This window comes from Pelophylax lessonae (genome assembly GCF_965119305.1).
Source record: "Pelophylax lessonae genome assembly, chromosome: 4".
In the NCBI taxonomy this organism is placed as follows: domain Eukaryota; kingdom Metazoa; phylum Chordata; class Amphibia; order Anura; family Ranidae; genus Pelophylax; species Pelophylax lessonae.
In genome coordinates this window covers 220,760,889-220,785,748 of record NC_138771.1, presented here as the reverse complement: position 1 = coordinate 220,785,748, position 24,860 = coordinate 220,760,889, and the positions used below count along the sequence as shown (strand labels likewise).

General features: G+C 42.9%; 1 protein-coding gene across 4 annotated transcripts in view; it reads right to left on the bottom strand.

Annotated features, from left to right (window-relative positions):
• Nucleotides 1-24,860, bottom strand: part of CADPS2 (calcium dependent secretion activator 2) — a 1,183,693-nt gene that overhangs the window by 722,971 nt on the left and 435,862 nt on the right. For all 4 annotated transcript variants that reach the window (XM_082254958.1, XM_082254959.1, XM_082254960.1 and 1 more), the window contains exons 10-13: nt 16,679-16,787; nt 16,355-16,558; nt 7,311-7,447; nt 5,528-5,715 (exon numbers count right to left, since the gene is read on the bottom strand). In XM_082254958.1, the coding sequence (XP_082111084.1) occupies nt 5,528-5,715; nt 7,311-7,447; nt 16,355-16,558; nt 16,679-16,787 (638 nt within the window). The remainder of the gene's footprint in view (nt 1-5,527; nt 5,716-7,310; nt 7,448-16,354; nt 16,559-16,678; nt 16,788-24,860) is intronic.

Below are 24,860 nucleotides of genomic sequence, written 5' to 3'. Positions count from 1 at the left end.
TTCTACTCAGATCAAGCCTCGCCATGGTCGACCAAAGAAGTTGCGTGCCCGTGCTCAGTGTCATATCCAGAGGTTGTCTTTGGGAAATAGACATATGAGTGCTGCCAGCATTGCTGCAGAAGTTGAAGGGGTGGGGGGGTCAGCCTGTCAGTGGTCAGACCATACGTCGCACACTGCATAAAATTGGTCTGCATGGCTGTCATGCCAGAAGGAAACCTCTTCTAAAGATGATGCACAAGAAAGCCCGCAAACAGTTTTCTAAAGACAAGCAGACCAAGGACATGGATTACTGGAACCATGTCCTGTGGTCTGATGAGACCAAGATAAACTTATTTGGTTCAGATCGTGTCAAGCATGTGTGGCTCCAACCAGGTGAGGAGTACAAAGACAAGTGTGTCTTGCCTACAGTCAAGCATATTGGTGGGAATGTCATGGTCTGGGGCTGCATGAGTGCTGCCGGCACTGGGAAGCTACAGTTCATTGAGGGAACCATGAATGCCAACATGTACTGTGACATACTGAAGCAGAGCATGATCCCCCTCCCTTTGGAGACTGGGCCACAGGGCAGTATGCCAACATGATTATGACCACAAACACACCTCCAAGACTACCACTGCCTTGCCAAAGAAGCTGAGGATAAAGGTGATGGGCTGGCCAAGCAGGTCTCCAGAACCAAACCCTCAATGGAGCATCTGTAGGGCATCTTCAAAACAGGAGGTGGAGAACCGCAAGGTTTCTAACATCCACCAGCTCTGTGATGTCGCCATGGAGGAGTGGAAGAGGACTGTGAAGCTCTGGTGAACTCCATGCCCAAGAGGGTTAAGGCAGTGGAAAACAATGGTGGCCACACAAAATATTGACACTTTTGGCCTAATTTGGACATTTTCACTTAGGGGTGTACTCACTTTTGTTTCCAGCGGTTTAGACCTTAATGGCTGTGTGTTAAGTTATTTTGAGTGGACTGCAAATTTACACTGTTTTACAAGCTGTGCACTCGCTACTTTACATTGTAGCAAAGTGTCATTTCTTCAGTGTTGTCACATGAAAAGATATAATAAAATATTTACAAAAATGTGAAGGGTGTACTCACTTTTGTGAGATACTGTATACAGCACAATGAATGGCTTTTCTAAAAGAAAAGAACATCTTCTGCTGGCTTGATAACTGAGAAGTGGAAAAGCCTTGAATATGGCCAACTAACATGGCCCCAGTGTTGTGTGATGCCGCAGCAGAGGAATGAGCGATTAGCAAGCAATGCATTTCTGTTCTCTGTCTGATTATAACAGATGACTACAAGGACATATTTATTGTATTTCAGTTATCCAAGTGTGGAATGGTCTTAAATGCCTATGACTTCAGTCACCTTTTTTCACAATCAGAGGTATTTCTAGTGATATTTTTGCATGGCTAAAAATACAGTGAGCTGGCTGCTAAAAACTGAAACAATACAGTTTTTTTTCAACTTTGAAAGAATATGCTTTGAATTAAGGTTTTTGTTACCTTAAAAAAATAAATGGATCCTGTTCCCTTAAAGCATGTTATACAGCACAGTGCTTATGCTGTGTAATTTTGCCCCCGTATCACCTGAAATACCTTTCTGATCCGCTGATCCTGCCCCCTTCCTGTAAACTGACAACGGTTTATTATGTCTGCTGAGCCCGGACACTGTGGTCAGTTTATGTGCCTCCATCATCCGCAGCCCTGCTCTCCCACTTCCCCTCCCTGCCTATCAGCTCTGTCCACTCCACAAGCCTCCTGCTGCTCTCATATCTATAGTATAAGCATGCCATCCAATCTGTTAAATAACGCTATGTGCCCCTGTGCTATATAAACACAATGCTGATTATACCTTACATCAGAGCATCTCCCGGCGCTCATGTGACTCCTCGGATTTCTCTCCTCTCCGGCTGACATCAGCTATAACATCAGCCGGGCATAGGAGAGAGCATATTTTTTATACAGCACAGGCACAGGGACATATAGCGTTATATAACAGAGGGACGGCATGCTTATACAATAGTGGGTTAACAACAACTTTAAATCAGTCCTTAAAAATGCTAAACCCACAGGAGCCAGCCTCTGGAAATGATCAAGTGCTGGAAAGGTGCCACATAACCAATGATACTCCATCATACATCAAGCAGATCCCAACAACACTTCACACCTGGTCTAGAACTAAGGCAGCCTCACTGTATTATAGCAGAGAATATAGCATTTCAATGCCATAGATTTAGAACATTAAGAGGATAGGTTTACATTAAACAGACCAAATACTCTATGTGACAATGTGGAATTATACCTCAGCCCCCTTCACCAACTTTTGACAAAATAACTGATCAAACTCACACTGCTCGCAGGATCAGAATCAATACTGAGAGTGATCGTCACTGGGTTTGGGTAGCTAAGCAAATAACCCTTTTAATCTCAAATCAATCGCTGCAACCAGATATTTTTCATCATAAAATATCAAATGCTCACACTAACAATTATGGGTTATAATGTCTGTAATTCTTACTGTCACCACAGCCAGGTATATCCAGAGATTTATCAAATAGTACTGCTTTTCAGAGAGACAAAAATTCTTTAAGTTCTGTGTTAGTGCATTAGAGAAGATATTAACTCTTTTCAAAATATTGTTTAATAATAGAAAAGGTAACAGTACAAATAAAATATTTCCATTAAAATGCATTACCAAGGAAAAAGAATCAATGAGGCAACAGAAAAATAAAAAAAAAGTTTTAAAAGTGAAAATACCAAAAGTTTGGCCTGGTGAGTTTGGCAGAGTCCAGTCAATGAGCAAGATAGATCAGTGAATCTCTGAGGAGTGACCGATGGGACGTCACAGTCTTTACGAGCGTTCATCTATCCTGGCTTCAAAGCAGTTTTCTACACATATAACTATCTTGGCATACCTACAGGTTGCATTCTGGTAACTTGTATAATATTTTGTCAAACATGAAATTACCGTTCAAATTAATACAAATATGAGAGATATCGGATAGCTATTTACCTAGAAGAGGTAATGTGTCCAGCTTGCCTCCAGCACCTTCTAATATAGTGGTATTTAGGCTTAATTAAAATTCTGCTAATTATTTGATACAGGTAAGTGTATTCTTATTCAGGCGGCATTATTATGTCAGGAGTTATGTCAAAGTATACTGAAGCTTTGATTCTCCAAGACAGACAGAAATGTATATTGGCTAATTACTCCAGCTAAACTATTTATGATGGGTGATTAAGGAAGACTTTTACCTGCTTAATATTAGCAATTACTTAAGCCTAGGTTTGACATTTTTATGACGGGTATCAAGAGTGAGACGGAGATGTGTATTGTGTTAATTTCTGTCAGGGGGTTTATGATTTCAAAATTAAATGGCTATCGAGTTGCCATGCTTTGACTTTAATATTGGTTAATTTGGTTAAGAGGTTCTGCTGTGTCTTTCAACAGGCTGATAAGGATGTTTGAAATGCAACTAAGAGGTTGTCATTATAGGAGATGCATGTCCTGCGATCATGTGTCTCTTTTTGTTACAAAATGTCATGGCTGACTTAGGAATTTTCAACAACATAGCTGCCCTGTGTCATCTACACAGTTATTGGTGTGACCAGAATGCATTACCATCACACCATATACGCACATAGTCAAACATTTAGGGCTCATGTACACTGCTGCTGATAAAAAGACGTTTAGGAGCAGTTGGGCAATTTTTTTCAGCAGCCCCTGAACTCTCCTCTATGTTGTTATCTTATCTGTTCATGTACACTGAGAGGTTTAAAGTCGTTTAGAGGCAGTTGAGTTTAGTGGCATCTTTTTTAAAGCAAAAAAAGTGTTCAGACGGAAGTTTATTGACATTTGAAATGCCAAATGCTTGTAACAGCATGCAAATGTGTCTAAGCGTGGTTACTCGCATTTATAAGCATTTTAAAGGTGTTTTCAATGGGGATACATTTCTGACCATTTTACAATGTAAAAGCGCTTCTAAAATGTCTAAACGCGCATAAACGTGGCATGTAAAGATGGCAAAACTGACGTTTTTAACCGTCGGTTACTAAGTGTCAAGTTCCAGCGTTCAGGAGAGGTTTTCAAACGTCCCATGTACATGAAGCCTAATTCACAAAGTAAAAACAAAGCTTAATCATTTTATTCTAAAAAGCATCTCTGTCATGCATCAGTAAACCTTTATTTAAAACGGTCCCTCACTAGTGCAAATAAACACCGGTTTCACACATTCACGTTTTAACGCACGCATTGGAAAACACAAATTTAGCAGTGACAATGTCAGGCTATGTTCACACCTTTGCATTTCCAATTTCATGCCTTTGGCATGTCTCTCAATAAATATTTTGAACATAGGTTGATGTGCATTTTTGATGCATTCTCATGCAGGCCAATAAAAACTATAGGGGTTTTAAAAGAGAAGTGTGGGTTTCCAAAAAACCAAAACATTTATACTTGCCTAGATGGCTGCAGCATTGATCTGACGCTGCAGCTGTTCTACACTGAGAACTGAGTGATCACTAACTTCACCGTCTTCAGTTAGCATAGAGCCAGTAACTGTCAGTCACCAGCTCTCTGCTCTGCTCTCCAGCACTTACTAGAATCCTGAGCTGTGGAGGCGACATCAATCGCTGGCTCAAGCTCTCAGCATTGCCCTGAAAATCTGGGACACAGGAGTGCAAAACTAAGTGCACTCCTGTGATCCCCTGGAGAAGTATGGCCAAAAAGCTTTGGCCAAACTACTCCTTTAACTAGAGGAGGAAACACATCATACATGAGTTTTTGCATGCATTTCCATTTACTTTTATAGGCCTCAAAATTCATAAAAGTAGATAAAAACATGGCTCTGCATATTTTTCAAAAACGATCTGCACTGCACAAATGTGAACAAGATCTGTCTATAACATTGCCTTTGATGAGACAACCATTTTACGCTTTCCAACATAAATGTTTAAATTCAAGTGTGTTAACAGGGCTTTATAGATAGAGATGCATGTGTGTGCTGTAGTTTTTTAAAATGGATCAGGTATGTTTTTTTCATGTACTTTGAGGGCCACAGAAGTCAAGGGTAATGCATGAAAGCTTAAATACAGGTATGATGTGTTTTGCATGTGTTTTTCGACCTCGTTGACAAACCTTAATAGTTTTTAACTGTCCATCATGAAAACCACATGAAATCACAATAAAAAGTGCATCTATGTATGTGCAAAACACATATAGGCAGGATCCAAGCTTTCAAATAGGGACTGCTATAATGTAGTGATGTAATCTATTATTCTTTCCTTCCAGCAGCAAAATGCCAGTAAATTGGATTTTATGTTTTTCAGTTAACAATACTCTGTGTAAATAAACATGCTTTGATATGCTGTAGTGTGTTGAAGTATACATCACAATTATCAATGTTCGGATTCAAAGTAAAAAATGCACCCCAAGCCCTATACATTATAATGGAATCTAGCAATGTACTTCTTAGTTGTTATCATGGCTAAGCTATAAATTGCCATAGACAACATTCTGTATTATAGGTACCTGTTTCCATGAACATGAGAGGCACAGAAGGCAAAGCTATAATGAAGCAGTGTTGGGTCAATGACAGACCCAGTTTCAGCGTGTTCAATCAGTTCCTTCAGATAGCAGAGATGTCGGTGGCAGCCACGAACACCATATCGCGCACAGTACTCATCTAAAACAAACACCTGGCCAGGACTAAACCAGCCCTAAACATAAAAGAGAAATATAAAACAGTAAACAGAAATGTGATAGAAAATCAACAACTGGTATATTTTTTAAAGTAGAAGTATAGGCAAAACCTTTTTATTTTCATTTTTGATGGAGAAATGGAGAGGTTATAGCTCTGCCAGTTTTTTTGCCATCTGTGTCCCACTGGGGAGATTTACCTTTAATTCCTGTCCTATAGCCAAAACAGGAAGTGGGAGGAAATCCCTACAAATTAAGGGAATCCACTGGCGCCCCCTAGGTGACCAGAACTAGCGTCCCCATTGGACATTTTCTCCACTATTACTGTTCTGGTGGCAATCCAAAATTTGGGATTCTTTTTTACCTTCAATGATAACAGTAAATAGGAGAAATAGAGATGGTGAATCACCCTAACCAGGACACAGACAGCAATAAAAATCTAAAAGGTATTCCAATTCCTCTACCATCTATCCAAAACGAAACAAATAGTTTTGAATTTAGTTATACTTTAAAGTTTGCTTTAACACACAAAACAAAAAAAGGACAAAAGTAGTACACCAAGCTTCTATAATGTATGAATGGTCTGGTTGCTTGTGTGCTCCCCACAGCACTATGATGCCTGACACCAATTATTCAGGGGTGTCAGATATGAATGATCAACAATTTAAATGGGTAAGAAAAGACTGGAAACCCATGGAAACAGCACTGGTATAAAACAAAGCATAAGCATGAAACTGGGGGCATTGCTGTTTTTTTTTAGTTTTTAAGTTTGTCTCAAGTCCATATTTTGCTGTCCTGTTTCTCTTTTTAATGACTATATAATTTCTTGTTAACCATCTTCAAGCATAAAAAATGTTTATAGAATTACTAAACATTTACAAATTTAGGAGAATCGTATTCAATTGCAATTAATGTCTAACATGTAGAGTAATGAAAACATGCATCTCATGGAATTATAGGCCTAGAAAAGGCTTACAAAGTTTCACCTTTTAAAATTTGAAAAAACCTAAACTGACAGCAAATGTATGAAACTTTCTGCAAATGCTTAGGAGTAATAGCAGATAACTGGGCACATTTGTGAAAGAAAATTATAAAAATAGGTATTATTCAAATAACATATGACACATTCTAGTATCTAGGGCAGAACAAATATTCCTCTATTCATTTGTATAAAATGATTTCAATACAAGATTCAGTTTATTTGTATGAACCATCTGAAATGTTTATTCTTCCAAAGTTACCATTTAAATTACTTTTCTGTGACTTAACACAACTCACAATTACATCATACTAATATATGAGAACCTTGCAGGCACATGCTGGTGTTGCAAAACTCTACAGTGGCGTCTCCCATCTTTAGTAAGCTTTCAGTTGTCTCTCTCTCTTTGGAAAGCTTTTAAGCCACATTTCTGAGATGGTCAGAGCCCGTTCTCCTGCTATTGAGTGACACAGCAGCAATCTTCACGTGTATAATTTTCAAATTTGAGGGCAATCGATTGAAATCCTTTATCCCAAATCCAAGCACACTTACAAAATGAGTTTGGAAAGAACTGCCACTTTGTAACAACTATTTCACACTTCACTGCACTAAGCCTACATACATTCTAGAACTCACCAGACAAGAATAAGAATCGTTTAGCCGGTGTTCCAATGTCTGCTGCTGAAGTACTTTAAAAAGGGAGGTATGGTCATATCTGCAGGGATTAGCAGAAATAAACTCATCCATTCCATGTCTCTGGCCACGATCTGTGTCTGCAGTAAGAAAAGGCAACATACATAGCAAGCTACTCTTAGCAACACATAGCATTGATATATTATATTTACAGTTTTTTTTTTTTTTTATCCACACTTCATTTCAAAAAGTGATCAACACACAGACTTGAGCTTAAATCACTACCGCCTTGATGATATGACCTTGGTGAATTTCAAAGCACTTAGCAAACATCCAGTCTAAATAGAAAATGGTCAGAGAAAAAGCTCTACTATATTGCACATTTCCACCCTTCCATTGTTCTTCCAGGGAATGTATCTACGGCAGTACAAACGACAACATAAAAATACACATTCATCACAACTAGCAATCTATTTTTCAAATGGCAAACTAGAGCAGAAATGAACATGTCAGTAAAAGGTAGGTCACTTTCAGTCTTTGTTTTGTGCTATGCTTTTAATGAGACAAACCTTGGTAGAGTAATGGGAAGTGTTGCATATAGCAACAAGAAAAAGTATTTATAACCTTCAAGCAAAAAAACGGCAAAAGAAAACAGAGCAGTACGTACATGGCTGACAATACCGATCTCCTTCATACTACAATGTCCTAAATGGCAGTTGAAGGACAAGCATATTGTTCTTCACAGATGCATCTTTCAACGCCTTTAGACCCCGCGGGTCTATCAGAAGGCGAGCTCTTATGATTGCTTTCGTTAATGCTATGTTTTGTTAAAAACATCCATGTGAATCATCTATCATGTACAGACATCAAAAGCCAAGAGGATTTAGCTATCCAACAGAACACTAGCTCAGTTTGATACCAAGGTTCATTTTGGGTGAGCAATCTACTCAAAATGGCCCCATACAATGGGGCCTTTGGCTCTTTGTTCTTTAAAATTTAAATGTCTATCTTTTTATGTTAGTTACTGCAAATGTACTGTCCTTAATGTACTTTAAACATACGACAGGCTACTAACTTGAGTGTTCCAAAGAGAGCAAGACAAAGACTTATTGATCAAAGCCAATTACAGAATCTGGTCCCTCATAAAACTCCATATTGATCTGTGGCCATGATGCTAACATAATCAGTCACATTGAGGAATTTACCCCAGATTATATTGATCTGTGTCAAGTTCAACAGCCAACTAGATTTGCAGATGGAAGAATTATTTCATTCAAGCTGAAAGAAGTGCAGTTTCAGATACTACTGTATAAGATCACTCAGCTTTGCACTTTCAAAGCAAAAGTCACATTCATCTGACAGACTCTGCAAGGTAAATGAAAGATAGAAGCACAGTAGGAACTGTGGAGATCTAAATAATACTCAACAAGAGATACATTTGGTGTAGCATAAAATCAAAACAATGGTATAATCCTTATGGAATTCATTAAGGGTAACCTGCTAATACAGTGTGTATTCCAGCAAAAAGGTATGCACAATATTATAAAGTGTATTTACATTGCATTGAAAAAGTATTCATACCCCTTGAAACTTTCCACATTTTGTCATGTTACAACCAAAACCATAAATTTATTTTATTGGGACATTATGTGATAGATCAACACAAAGTGGAACACAATTGGAAAGTGGAAGATAAATGGTTTTCAAAATGTTTTACAAATAAATTTGTAAAAAGTGTGGCGTGCATTTGTATTCAGCCTCCCTGAGTCAATACTTTGGAGAACCACCTTTCGCTGCAATTACAACTGCACGTCTTTTTGGGTATGTCTCTACCTGCCTTACACATCTAAAAGAGTGAACATATTGCCCATTCTTCTATGCAAAATAGCTCATGCTCTGTCAGATTGGATGGAGAGCATCTGTGAACAGCAATTTTCAAGTCTTGCCACAAATTCAATAGGATTTAACTCTGGACTTTGACTGGGCCAAACACATAAATATGCTTTGATCTAAACCATTCCATTGTAGCTCTGGCTGTATGTTTAGGGTTGTTGTCCTGCTTGAAGTTGAACCTTCACCCCAGTCTCAAATCTTTTGTAGACTCTTAACAGGTTTTCTTCTAAGATTGCCCTGCATTTGGCTCCATCCATTTTCCCATCAACTCTGACCAGCTTCCCTGTCCCTGCTGAAGAAAAGCATCCCTACAACATGATGCTGCCACCACCATGTTTCACGGTGGGGATGGTGTGTTCAGGGTGATGCACAGTGTTAGTTTTCCGCCACCCATAGCTTTTTGATTTTAGGTTAAAAAGTTAAATACCGGTCTCATTTGACCAGAGCACCTTCTTCCACATGTTTTCTGTGTCCCCCACATGGCTTCTTGCAACTGCAAACGGGACTTCTTATGGCTTTCTTTCATCAATGGCTTTCTTCTTGTCATTTTCCATAAAGGCCAGATTTGTGGAGTGCATGACTAAAAGTTGTCCTGTGGACAGATTCACCCACCTGAGCTGTGTATCTCTTCAGCTCCTACAGAGTTAACATGGGCCTCTTGGCTGCTTCTCTGATTAATGCTTTCCTTGCCTTGCCTGTCAGTTTAGGTGGACGGCCATGTCTTGGTAGGTTTGCAATTGTGCCATACTCTTCAATTTCTGGATGATGGATTGAACAGTGCTCTGTGAGATGTTCAAAGCTTGGGATAATTTTGTATAACCTAACCCTGCTTTAAACTTCTCCACAACTTTATCCCTGGCCTTTATGATGCTGTTTGTTCACTAAAGCCCCGTACACACGTACCGATCATCGGCCGAAAAGCTTCGGCCGACGACCGATCTGCCGATTGTAGGCTTGTTAGTATGATGCCTCCGACAGCCGACAGCGCACATTCGGCCGAAAAGAATATGTCATGCAAGCATTAAAATTTCTGTATGCCGACACCAGAGCGGCCGATTGTTCGCCAGTCAGTACAGATTTCGGCCGACAGACCGCAGATTTGCAAGACTGGGCATGCTCAGAAAAGGAAAAACACAGGGAAAGTTAACCATTACATGACATCACTTCTGCAGTCGGCTGTAGTCGGCGGACAAAATTCTTGTGCAGTCTTTTGCACTTTTCAACAGACACGACAGCCCTGGACAAAAGACGGCCGATCGTTCGCCGACGATCGGTACGTGTGTACGGGGCTTAAGGTTCTCTAACAAACCTCTGAGGGCTTCACAGGACAGCTGTATTTATACAGAGATTAAGTTACACACAGGTGTTTAATAATTAGGTGAGTTCAGAATGCAATTGGTACCACTACATTTTAGTTAGGGGTATAAGAGTAAAAGGGGGCTGGATACAAATGCACGCCACACTTTTCAGAGATTTGTAAAAAAAAATGTTGAAAAACCTTCATAATTTTCCTTCCATTTCACAATTATGTGCCACTTTGTGTTGGTCAATCACATAAAAATCCCAATAAAATACATTTACTTTTTTGGTTGTAATAGGACAAAATGTGGAAAATTGCAAGGGGTATCAATACTTTAAGGCACTGTATATTTTCATGTGCCCCAAGAGTGAACACAGTTGAACATGGTCAAAACATTTTTATTTTGTGCTATCCACAGAAATACTATTGACACACATCTGTTTTTACCAAAGAACAGACTTACTACTAGTGAACTGAAACATACACAAATAGCTTTAATAAATGGTTTAAAAGTCTAAATACAATAGGAATTAAACATTGTGTCAATTTTAAAGTGATTCTGTCACTGAAAGCTGAATTCAAGTCAGATATTAAAAACACAAATAATGTTGCTCTGTAATTAATATTACATTTTTATTCAATGCAAGCCTCACACAGTCAGCATAAGTCAGAGCTCAGACTGGGGCTCAGGCACTTCCTTACAGTGTCGGCGCTTTGCTTGTTGCGATTTACCTTGGCATTGAAGGGTAAGTTGGCCAATAAGTTGCCACAGATATGAGCGTGCACCTCAAGGTGCTTGCACTTCATACCTGCCAGCAGCTTTATTTTTCATTTTTGTTTCCAAGGGAAAGCTACTTAAATTAAGACCTTTAAAAAAAAAAAAAATCCTTCCTGATCCCCCAACAGGCAATTGGATATCCCCTGGAATTCAGCAAACATTTACTGCAGGAGAATCATTCCCAGTAACTTTAAACACATGAACCAAGAAGATACACCTGGAGTGTATGTTTGGGGACTGTTACATTTACTGTCTTATAAACAAGCTCTAAGTGAAAGCCATGAAAAGAAAAAAAAAAAAAAAAGAGAAATGTACAGTGCCTTGCGAAAGTATTTGCCCCCCTTGAACATTGCAACCCTTTGCCACATTTCAGGCTTCAAACAAAAAGATATAAAACTGTAATTTTTTGTGAAGAATCAACAACAAGTGGGACACAATCATGAAGTGGAACGAAATTTATTGGATATTTCAAACTTTTTTAACAAATAAAAAACTGAAAAATTGGGCGTGCAAAATTATTCAGCCCCCTTAAGTTAATACTTTGTAGCGCCACCTTTTGCTGTGATTACAGCTGTAAGTCGCTTGGGGTATGTCTCTATCAGTTTTGCACATCGAGAGACTGAAATTTTTGCCCATTCCTCCTGGCAAAACAGCTCGAGCTCAGTGAGGTTGGATGGAGAGCGTTTGTGAACAGCAGTTTTCAGTTCTTTCCACAGATTCTGATTGGATTCAGGTCTGGACTTTGACTTGGCCATTTTAACACCTGGATATGTTTATTTGTGAACCATTCCATTGTAGATTTTGCTTTATGTTTTGGATCATTGTCTTGTTGGAAGACAAATCTCCGTCCCAGTCTCAGGTCTTTTGCAGACTCCATCAGGTTTTCTTCCAGAATGGTCCTGTATTTGGCTCCATCCATCTTCCCATCAATTTTAACCATCTTCCCTGTCCCTGCTGAAGAAAAGCAGGCCCAAACCATGATGCTGCCACCACCATGTTTGACAGTGGGGATAGTGTGTTCAGGATGATGAGCTGTGTTGCTTTTACGCCAAACATAACGTTTTGCATTGTTGCCAAAAAGTTCAATTTTGGTTTCATCTGACCAGAGCACCTTCTTCCACATGTTTGGTGTGTCTCCCAGGTGGCTTGTGGCAAACTTTAAACAACACTTTTTATGGATATCTTTAAGAAATGGCTTTCTTCTTGCCACTCTTCCATAAAGGCCAGATTTGTGCAGTATACGACTGATTGTTGTCCTATGGACAGAGTCTCCCACCTCAGCTGTAGATCTCTGCAGTTCATCCAGAGTGATCATGGGCATCTTGGCTGCATCTCTGATCAGTCTTCTGCTTGTATGAGCTGAAAGTTTAGAGGGACGGCCAGGTCTTCGTAGATTTGCAGTGGTCTGATACTCCTTCCATTTCAACATTATCGCTTGCACAGTGCTCCTTGGGATGTTTAAAGCTTGGGAAATCTTTTTGTATCCAAATCCGGCTTTAAACTTCTCCACAACAGTATCTCGGACCTGCCTGGTGTGTTTCTTGTTCTTCATGATGCTCTCTGCGCTTTAAATGGACCTCTGAGACTATCACAGTGCAGGTGCATTTATACGGAGACTTGATTACACACAGGTGGATTCTATTTATCATCATTAGTCATTTAGGTCAACATTGGATCATTCAGAGATCCTCACTGAAATTCCAGAGAGAGTTTGCTGCACTGAAAGTAAAGGGGCTGAATAATTACGCATGCCCAATTTTTCAGTTTTTTATTTGTTAAAAAAGTTTGAAATATCCAATAAATTTTGTTCCACTTCATGATGGTGTCCCACTTGTTGTTGATTCTTCACAAAAAATTACAGTTTTATATCTTTATGTTTGAAGCCTGAAATGTGGCAAAAGGTCGCAAAGTTCAGGGGGGCCCAGTGGCGTAGCGTGGGGGGTGCGGAGGGGGCCACTGGCACAACATTTAGGGAGGCGCATCCCATGCCCGCCATCCGCAAGATCATAGTGTCCCCCATCATCCCTTTATTGTGACAATGCCCCGTCCCGTGGCCCGCCCGCTCTTTCCTACACTTGGCTCCTTTACTGCCTCTTTGTGCAGGACGAGCGGTGGACGTTGAAGGTGTCACGTGCGGCCAGGGGGCGGGGCGGGGCTGGTCGTGGGTGAAGATGGCAGCCAGCAGTACACCGCTGGCTCGGTGCATGTGCAGCACCACTCTTGGAGTCTCTCCCTGCTGTCCAGACTGGCTGCCTCCATGCTGGCTGCTGCTGCTGACACGCTGTGTCTCTCCTTCGCTCCGGATCGCCTCCTCAAGTCCCCAGTGTCTGGACACAGAAAGAGGTGAGTGATGTGCTGCCTGCCCCGGGAGCCTAGGTAAGTGGACATGGGAGGGGGGAGATAGGTCAGTGTAGGGGGGGGTCAGTGTAGGGGTCAGTGTATGGGGGGTCAGTGTAGGTGTCAGTGTATGGGGGGGTCAGTGTAGGTGTCGGTGTATGGGGGGGTCAGTGTAGGTGTCGGTGTATGGGGGGGGGTCAGTGTAGGTGTCGGTGTATGGGGGGGGTCAGTGTAGGTGTCGGTGTATGGGGGGGGTCAGTGTAGGTGTCGGTGTATGGGGGGGGGTCAGTGTAGGTGTCAGTGTATGGGGGGGGGGCAGTGTAGGTGTCAGTGTATGGGGGATGGGGCAGTGTAGGTGTCAGTGTATGGGGGGGTCAGTGTAGGTGTCAGTGTATGGGGGATGGGGCAGTGTAGGTGTCAGTGTATGGGGGATGGGGCAGTGTAGGTGTCAGTGTATGGGGGGGTCAGTGTAGGTGTGATTGTATGGGGGCTCAGTGTAGGTGTCAGTGTATGGGGGGTCAGTGAAGGTGTCAGTGTATGGGGGGATCAGTGTAGGTGTCAGTGTATGGGGGGGTTCAGTGTAGGTGTCAGTGTATGGGGGGGTCAGTGTAGGTGTCAGTGTATGGGGGGTCAGTGAAGGTGTCAGTGTATGGGGGGTCAGTGAAGGTGTCAATGTATGGGGGGTCAGTGAAGGTGTCAGCGTATGGGGGGTCAGTGAAGGTGTCAGCGTATGGGGGGTCAGTGAAGGTGTCAGCGCATGGGGGGGGTCAGTGTAGGTGTCAGTGTATGGGGGGGTCAGTGTAGGGCGGGTCAGTGTAGGGGGGGGTCAGTGTGGGGGGGGGGGGTCAGTGTAGGGGGGGGGGGGTCAGTGTATGGGGGGGTCAGTGTATGGGGGGGTCAGTGTAGGGGTCAGTGTATGGGGGGGTCAGTGTAGGGGTCAGTGTATGGGGGGTCAGTGTAGGTGTCAAGTGTATGGGGGGGTCAGTGTAGGGGGGAGTCAGTGTAGGGGGGAGTCAGTGTAGGGGGGAGTCAGTGTAGGGGGGAGTCAGTGTAGGGGGAGTCAGTGTAGGGGGAGTCAGTGTAGGGGGAGTCAGTGTAGGGGGTGTCAGTGTAGGGGAGTCAGTGTGTGGTGTTAGTGTAGGGGAGTCAGTGTGTGGTGTTAGTGTAGGGGGGTCAGTGTAGGGGAGTCTCAGTGTGTGGGGTCAGTGTAGGGGGGTGGTCAGTGTAGTTGTCAGTGTAGATCTCAGTGTATGTGGGAATGTAGGGGTGGTCAGTGTAGGGGGGTCAGTGAAGGTGTCAGTGAAGGAGAGTCAGTATAGGGGGGTCAGTGTAGTTGTCAGTGAAGTTGTCAGTGTAAGTGGGGTCAGTGTAGGGGGGTCAGTGAAGTTGTCAGTGAAAGGGGGGTCAGTGTAGGGGGGGTCAATGTAATTGTCAGTGTAAGGGGGGTTAGTGTAGGTGTCAGTGTATGGGGGGGGGGTCAGTGTAGTTGTCAGTGAAGGTGTCAGTGTGGGGGGGCAGTGTAGGTGTTAGTGTAGGTATAAGGTAGGTCTCTTTAGTGCATGTGTAGGGGGAAGGGGATTGGGAAATGCCGCTCAGGTGTGTGTCCAATCTGGTGCTGGCTAGATCCGCCGTCCAGAAAGATACATGTAGAAATGTGAAGCCGCACACAGATGAATGAAATCAAAAGCGGTATCTTTATTCTTCAAAATCATCCAGGACAAACAGACAGTGTGAGGAACAGAATATGTCCAAGGTAGACGCGTTTCACGGCACGGACGGCCGCTTACTCATTACCACGGTTATGAGTAAGCGGCCGTCCGTGCCGTGAAACGCGTCTACCTTGGACATATTCTGTTCCTCACACTGTGTTTGTCCTGGATGATTTTGAAGAATAAAGATACCGCTTTTGATTTCATTCATCTGTGTGCGGCTTCACATTTCTACAGGTCTCTTTAGTGGTCAGGTAGGTCAGTGTAGGTGTCAGTATAGTAATCAGGTAGGTCTCTGTAGTGGTCAGGTAGGTCAGTGTAGGTATAAGGTAGGTCTCTGTAGTGGTCAGGTAGGTCAGTGTAGGTATAAGGTAGGTCTCTGTAGTGGTCAGGTAGGTCAGTGTAGGTATAAGGTAGGTTTCTGTAGTGGTCAGATAGATCTGTGTAGGTGTCACTATAGTAATCAGGTAGGTCAGTGTATGAATAAGGTAGGTCTGTGTAGGTGTCAGTGTAGTGGTCTATTAGGGGGGCGCAAATTACTTACTTTGCCCCGGGCGCTGACAACCCACACTACGCCACTGGGGGGGGGGGGGGGGCGAATACTTTCGCAAGGCACTGTAAATGTTTACCTTACATTTTGACTAGGGGTGTATGGTAACTACCATTTTTTTTAAATTCCTTTAATGAACATTTTTAGTTGGGGAAATAGTGGAAGATAAGCAGACCCTGCATTTTAATGCAGATGCCACTTGAAGAAATAAGTATTTAATTTTACTAGCTAAAAAAAATGCTAGTTACTTTAGATGAGATTTTATCTAGAATTTAGAAGTAACTTAGGTTTATGTCAGAAACGTTCTGACATTGTATTGCCTACCTTCTCTTGAAACAAAAACAATTTACCCAATTACATAAAAGTGAAGAACTCCAAGGGGTACATTTATATCTTTCCTTTATATTTGACACTTTATAATGGCACGTGACTATCTGGAAGAGACGATAATACCATTGTCTCAACATTAAAAACACTTACTTGGTTGAGGAACTTCCATGTGAGCATTTATTCCTCTTGGATTTGACTTCTGGGCATGGTTGGAAACAATGGGTTTGTAGGACTGTCCTGTTGCTCTGTACATTGCTTGTACCCATAGTACTCGGTCTTGTTCATCATCGCTGGCAAATATCACAGTGTCCCCCTCTTTTACTGCATTGAAGAACCACCGACCACCCTGGAGACCTGATAAAGTAGAGCAACACAACAAACTACCATTTAGCTATAATTAACAACATGGATAGGTATGGTGTTGCACATCACACAACTAATGGACAAAGATGGCTGAATCAAGTGACCCTATACCTGACTGAGGATCAGTGTAATCCACTGTGTATCCTTCAAGTTGCATCAGCTCCTGGGGCTCCGCTTTCTTCTCCCTGTAGCTACACATTGCAAATGTGTATTGGCTTACCTAAAACAGACAAAAAAAGGGCTATAAAATATGACTAATTCCTGTAAATTCAAAAACATTTGTAAGGAAATACGAACTCCATAAAAAATGACATTAAGGTGAAAGTCCAGGGAGACCTCAAAAGACAAATCTGAAATACTAACAGTACATGCAATTTGATCTGTACAAGGGTTTGGATTTCTGTTCATCAGTTCTTGGTTCACATATCTCTGACACAATACTTAACCAGGAAGTTCACCAGTGTTTCCTGATACAGCGTTATTGTCCACTGGAGATAGCCTGATATTTCTGATTCTCTGTTCATTGAACTGGCTAGGGGTAGAGAGATGTTATAGGAAGCTATGTTGCTAAATCAGGAAATAGATGTGTTACATACCTGACTGTGCAGTCTGGTGAAGGTGTGTAAATGATATGACTGGCTGGCCAGACCTAAAAATGTGTAGGTAATACCACATATATAATTCAAATATGAATTTATTGGTTTGTCTAAAATTACACTTCACTCATATACAGTTTGATTTTGACAAAGTCAGCTCAACCCAACTTGTCAATTAATTTGCATGTGTGTGCTACGCTTATCTAAAGCCAAAGCACACTTCCTTTGGTTTTGGAAAAACTGTGGATGTGCGATACCTCTATCAAGCTATAGCTGCGGTCTCTGTCCCTGCTGGGGAAACTTACCCTGTTGGTAAATTTACCTTTACTTTTTGAAATGTCTACAAGACAGGAAGTAAAAGAAAGTGTGCCCAAAAAAAAAACTGACAGGGGTTCAAATTATCTCCCACCTATACAAATACTGTATATTCTTTTAAGTCAAGTAAAGATCATTTCACTAACTCCTCCCTCATGTTATCTGGAGGTTTTTGTCATGGTTCAGCTGCATTGTGGTTAAACATTGAAACATGGAGACAGCAGGTCAATACCACCCTGTTGAGAGAACAACAAATATACACACAGAGAGATACACCTAATCGATTCTGGGAACCTTGGATAGCGATGCCAGGCTTAGCCTCTTTTTCCTTGGTTTCCTTAAGACTATTCCATTGCTAACTAGTTCAAAAATAAATGTATTTTTCCTGGGAACCAGGTAACTTTCAAGTTTGTCCTCTACTCTTTAGACATCATGGTAGGAGGAACTTAATGAGTGGTGCTCTATTAATTATCTATTTTGGTTACTTGGCGATGAGAATGAAATGCAACATGGTTTTGTCTTTTATTTTTGTTGGTTTCATAACACTGGCATTATGATGATACCGTTATTACAAGCAGGTGGGCTCTGCCTAAACCATCTTTTCTTCCTTTGTTTCTTGTACAAATAACGTGATGACATGGTTTATGATGTCACTGAGCTTATTATGTGACTTTTATATGGATGGGTGTTTCATAAGCCTGCTGATTAATGGTTGTCCACTTGGATGTAACAGTCATGTTTATTTTTTACTTAAATTACTCTTTATTTTATGTGCTTCTTCTACAATTTTTAAAAACTTCAATAAAAAGTAGAGAAGTGAAAAAAAATGTGCGCTACACTGTGCACAATTGTGCTAAACAAGTAAATGTTAACATTTTAAACAAATTAACTGTGTACCAAAAATAATATGATCAACTCATAATAGTCCAGAAAAATTGTGCATCCAAAGTTCCAGTGATATGTGAACCACACAAATCAAAAACTTTTTATTTAAGATGCTGTGATCCTTCAAAATGTGGTGATGATCTTATATCATGCAATCCAGTGTCAAATCCAAGTGCTTCACCACTATGTGCAATGGCCGCTCACCTTAAGACTCAATGTCATGTGCTTCAATTGAATCAGTAATCTCCATAGGCTAGTGACTCAATGTTGATCAGATGGCAAGAGTAGTAATAAATAAAACGCTTATCTGTAAAAGACAACAGGGATCCATCCATCTTCTGTCCTGCAGGATCGCTGGAACAAGGCTACATGCTCAGAGCATCTAGCTCCTTCTAAAGGCCCTTAGAAGGAGCTAGACGCTCTGAGCGTGTAGCCTTGTACCTGTGATCCCCTGGTCCTTCTCTCCTTCTAGTGATATCACTACCACTGTGCATTCTACGCTGGTTAGCATTGCATTTCAGGACGCGTGCTGGCCCTGGAGCTGACTCCTCGCCCCCTCCAGCAGTGAAACCCTCAATGTCATGTGCTTCAATTGAATCAGTAATCTCCATAGGCTAGTAACTCAAAGTTGAAAGGTACTCAGACGGCAAGAGTAGTAATAAATAACATGCTTATCAACAGGGATCCATCCATCATCTGTCCTGTAGGATCGTTGGAACAAGGTTACATGCTCAAATTATCTAGCTCCTTCCAAAGGTCTTTAGAAGGAGCTAGATGCTCTGAGCGTGTAGCCTTGTACCTGTGGCCCCCTGGTCCTCCTCTCCTTCCGGTGACGTCACTACCACTGTGCATTCCACGCTGGTTAGTGTTGCATTCCAGCCCCCTCCAGCAGTGAAACCCGATTCTAGTAATCCTGATGGATGGATGAGGATTATAATCTCACACTTTATTTTTAGAATTTTAGCGCCACTCTAAAGTACTTGTTAAAAAAAATAAAAAATCATCTAAATATATATTATATTATATATATATATATATATATATATATATATACACACTGAAATGTATATGGAATAGTTTTAATAAAAAAATGTGGGTATGTTTAAAAAGCACCTTGTCCTAAGACAGTGCTGAGCAAAAAAATATCAAGCAAATTAACTTCATGTGGTGCTCAAGGATCAACTACACAACTTTATTTAAAAACATACAACTTCTTTATTTAAAATCATAAAAACAATAATTATAAAGAAGCTTTCCTATCTGGCTTAACACATTTCTCCAATTCCTTCTAAAGCTCAAACTCCTTGGAGCCCAGAATATAAATTAAGAGACATAAAAAGGTAAGTATAGAACCACTTTACACATTAAAATAGAAGGTATCCAAAGTGAAGAGCTTCTGTGACCAAAGCCCTTTTGCATTCCTGTGACCCAGATTCAGCCAACAGCGGGCCAAAGTTCGCTGTTGGCTGACATCACAGAGCGGGTCCAGGCTCTGCAGGAATCCTGACAATAATGTCAAGATCCACACAGATGCCGGACTGTTCGCTTACTCAGCGCACTGCTGGCAGCCTGAACCAGCTGCTCCTGCCCACTCCACAGCTCGGCGTTCCAATGAGCGATGGAGGGGGAGAGCACAGAGCAGTGACTGAAAGCCACCACCTTGTGCTTAGGCGGAGCCCAGAAGTAAGCAATCAACGGTGTTTGATCACTCAGTTCTCAGTGCTGAGGTGGTAGGGGGGCAGCTGTAGGTCAGATAAATGCTGCAGCCATCTAGGTGAGTATGAAAGTCTATTATTTTATATTTCCACACTTCTATTTTAATCACTGGACCAATAATAAGGTTTTAACCCCTTCATGACCAAAGAATATTTAGCTATTCAGCACTGCGCTATTTTAACTGCCAACTGTTAGGTGATGCAACACTGTACACAAATTAAGTGTATATAATTTTTTTTCACACAAATAGAGCTTTCTTTAGTGATATTTAATAACCACTGTTTTTTTATTTTTATTAAATAAATGGAAAATTACCAAAAAGTTTTATTTTCTACTCCCTGTTATAAAACATATACGATGAAATCAAATTTCTTTATTAATTTAGATCAAAATGTATTCTGCTGCATGTCTTTGGTAACAAAAAATCCTAATAAGTGTAATTGGTTTGTGCGAAGGTTATATCGTCTACAAATGATGGTAAAATATAATGGAATTTGTACAGCTATGACACTATACAAGTAATGGTGGTGATCAGCGATTTATGTGCAACTGTGATAGTGTGGTGGGCAGTCTGGCGCTAACTGACATTGGCTGGGAGGGAAACTGACTAAATAACACTGACATTGCTAGTGATAATACTGTGATCAGTAATAATACTGTGCTCACGACACGGGCTAGGAAGGAATAACCTTCAGAGCCGGTTCACACTTATGCGGCTGCGGCGTTCGCATGTAATGTCGGAGCGCACTGCTCCTTCATTACATGCGATCGGCTGTGCGGTGCGAGTTTAGCCATACACTTTGCATGGCTAAATTCGCATCGCACCCGCAGCAAACACGCACAGGACCCTTTTTTGCAGCCGCATCAGGATCGGATCGCACAGCGGTTCACACTTGTGCGATCCGATCCTGTGCGAACTGCAAGATCGCACTGCGATATGCGATCAAACTGGGGGTGTCGTTAACCTGGTCCCATCCGCGCTACAGCCTATATACGGCTGCAGCGCGGACTTGAATTTTCGGTAGGCCGTTTTTAAACGGCCTCCCATAAACACGCCCTCCGCGCGCTCCCGCGAGCGCGCATCGGGCAAAAGCTGTGTTGGCCGTGTCCCTTGGACACAGCCAATCACAGATCGAGACGAATGGCCAATCACAGCGGCCATTCGTCACGATGGAGGCATCCAATGAGAGATGATCTCATATGTAAACATATGAGATCATCTGTCATTGCCTCGGTAGTAACAGACTCCCCGCGCGCTCCCGCGAGCGCGCACCGGGGATAATCTGTGATGGCCGTGTCCCTTGGACACAGCCAATCACAGATCGTGACGAATGGCCAATCACAGCGGCCATTCGTCACGATCGAGGCATCCAATGAGAGATGATCTCAAATGTAAACATTTGAGATCATCACTCATTGCCAGCTCTCCCTCCTCACACACAGACTGCAGTGTGAGGAGAGGAGAGATCGTAAGTGTAAAAAAAGTGCCCACCAGTGATCACCAGTGCCCACCAGTGCGCCCACCAGTGCGCCATCAGTGTGCCAAGTGATCAGTGTGCCCAGTGCTCATCAGTGCCCACCAGTGCCCACCAGTGCCCGCCCAGTGCCCACCAGTGCCCGCCCAGTGCTCATCAGTGCCGCCCAGTGCTCATCAGTGCCCACCAGTGTGCCCATCAGTGCCCGCCCAGTGCTCATCAGTGCCGCCCAGTGCTCATCAGTGCCGCCCAGTGCCCGCCCAGTGCCCATCAGTGCCGCCCAGTGCTCATCAGTGCCGCCCAGTGCTCATCAGTGCCGCACAGTGCTCATCAGTGTGCCCAGTGTTCAGTGTGCCCACAGCGCTCATCAGCGTGCTCATCAGTGCTCATAAGTGTGCTCATCAGTGTGCCCACAGAGCCCATCAGTGTGCCCATCACAGTGCCCATCAGTGAGCCAGTTTAACCGTGCCCATCAGTCTCACCGTGCCCATCAGTGTCACCAACGATGGCAAAAAAAATTTTCTCAGCCGAGGAGGCCTTCAATATCATCAGTGAGGACATGGACAGGGAACTTTCTGCTTCGGAATCTTCGGAGTCAGAGTCTGACTCCGAAGTAAATTATGAGCCAGTCATTAGCAGCGGGACGCAGACCGACTCCGACGAGGAGGAATACTGCCCGCCTGCCAAACGAAGGCGTTCTGGTGAGGAGGAGGCAGTGCCATCCACCAGCTCCGCAGTGCCATCCACCAGCTTCACAGTGCCATCCACCAGCTCTGCAGTGCCATCCACTAGCTCCGCAGTGCCATCCACCAGCACCACAGTGCCTCGGCAAGAAAGGCCAAGCTCAAGTGGGGTGTCACCTCGCCCCCAAAGGGTTAGGATCAACGCCAGCCTTCCCTATGCCCTTCTGAACCCCCTGTGGCTTCCTCCCAACTCAGGAGAAGCCATCATCCCCCCTTTCACTGCCCAGCCAGGAGTCCAGGTCAACACGGAGAACTTTGCCCCAATTGACTACTTCCGTTTAATTTTTACGGAGGACCTGCTGACGTCCATTGTGGCCCAGTGCAACCTGTATGCACAACAATTTATCCAGAGTAACCCCACATCTTTTTATTCCCGTCCCTTTGAGTGGAGAGACCTAACGGTGGAGGAGTTCAAGATATTTTTAGGCCTCACCTTCAACATGGGACTCAATAAAAAAAACGAACTGCAAGCATATTGGTCAACCAAACCAATCTACCATATGCCCATCTACTCTGCAGTAATGCCCAGGGCCAGGTATTTGATGATCATGAGGTTCCTCTATTTTAACGACAATACCCAGTGCCCTCCCCGAAATTCCCCAGCATTTGACAAGCTGTTCAAAATTCGGCCACTTCTAAATTATTTTTCAGAAATATTCCCTCAATTGTTTACCCCAGACCAAAATATATGTGTGGATGAGTCCCTTGTTAAATTTACCGGCAGGCTGGGCATCAAACAATTCATTCCCAGCAAACGGGCCCGCTATGGGGTGAAGCTTTACAAACTATGTGACCGAGCCACAGGGTACACCTATGCCTTCAGGGTGTACGAAGGGAAGGACACCCAGCTGCATCCCCCTGAACGTCCGGACTACATGGGATCAAGCGGGAAAGTTGTTTGGGACCTCATTTACCCTCTCCTTGAAAAAGGCTACCACCTGTACGTAGACAATTTCTACACCAGTTTGCCCCTGTTCCGAAACCTTCACAGAAAGAAGACTCCTGCATGTGGCACGGTCCGAAAAAAACGGAAAGGCTTTCCTCAAAGGCTAGTAAACACCAAGCTGAGAAGAGGGGAGACGGCGAGTCTGAGAAATGAGGAAGTTCTGGCTGTGAAGTGGAGGGACAGAAGAGACGTCTACATGTTGTCTTCGATCCACAATGACAACTATGTGGAATCCCGATGAAGGAATGGCCCAGTCCGAAAGCCAACATGTGTACATGAGTACAACTTATTCATGGGGGGAGTGGATTTCAACGACCAAATGATGGAACCCTATCTACCCACAAGACGTACCTATCATTGGTACAAAAAAGTAGCAATTTATATTTTTCATTTGGCCACATACAATTCCTACATTTTATACCGCAAGTCCACTGAAAGCCCCCAACCCTTCTCCTTTATTACCTGGAGGAAATCTTCACAACCCTCATATTTCCAAACGGCCCACCAGAAAACATTAGATCTGACGTAATAAGCAGACTGTCTGAACGCCATTTTCCCAGTAAAATCCCTCCCACACAAAGAGACCAAAAACGGCAGAAAAAATGTAGGGTGTGTACCAAGGCAGGAATTCGAAAAGACACCCGCTATTATTGTCCCCAGTGTCCTTCCCAACCAGGCCTCTGTGTAGACGACTGTTTCCGCCGTTACCATACTTGTCTAAATTATTAGTATGGTAAACGTAGTCCTCCGCCTTCACCCCTTATGCCACGGTATGCTCCTGAAATGACCCTGGACTGTTATTCTTTTTTTTTTAAATTCTTTTTATTAATTTTCAAAACACAACATACAGAACAGAGCCTTATGGGCATACCCAGGCTCGACAACACAGATCCCGCTAACACAACCCACACTCGAGCAACAAAAAACAAAAACAAAATATAATATAACAGACCCCCCCCACCCCCCACCCTCCCCCCAGCATGGCTGCCGGTCCAAAAATCCTGGGAGCAAAGGTACCGAGTAACTAAAGTGTAACAGGCAGGGAAGAAGGAACATAGCGTGGTCCAGCGTGGTCAGAGAGGCACAAGGAGGTCACATCAACCTACATGTATGATACCCATCTATGCATCAGCCAAAGAAACTCTCTGAGGCGGAGGTGAAGGCTCATCCGCAGTATCAGTAGCCTCCAGCCAAATGTTCCAAACTTTGTGAAACTTGTCAGGGCATCCTCTGAACCTGTAAACTGCTTTATACAATGGTATCATAGAGTTGACCAAAGCCTTCCATTGCGACAGGGCCGGAGCCCCCGAATCCTTCCAACGGAGTACCACCAGCTTCCTGGCATAGAAGAGCAACAGCCCCAATAAGGTGCGGGTGGCCAACGAGTGCGCCAAGGCATTAACAAGACCCAGGATACAGGTCTCAATCCTGGAAGGGACAGCAATAGTGGTTAGACGTGTGATGAATCCCAGGACCTCAGACCAAAAACCCTGGAGGGACGGACAGTGCCAGACCATATGGGCGTAGGAGGGAGCGGCAGAGCCACACCTCCAGCAAACATCTGGAATGCCAGGGGACACTCTATGCAACCTGGAGGGGGTAAGATGGAACTTATGC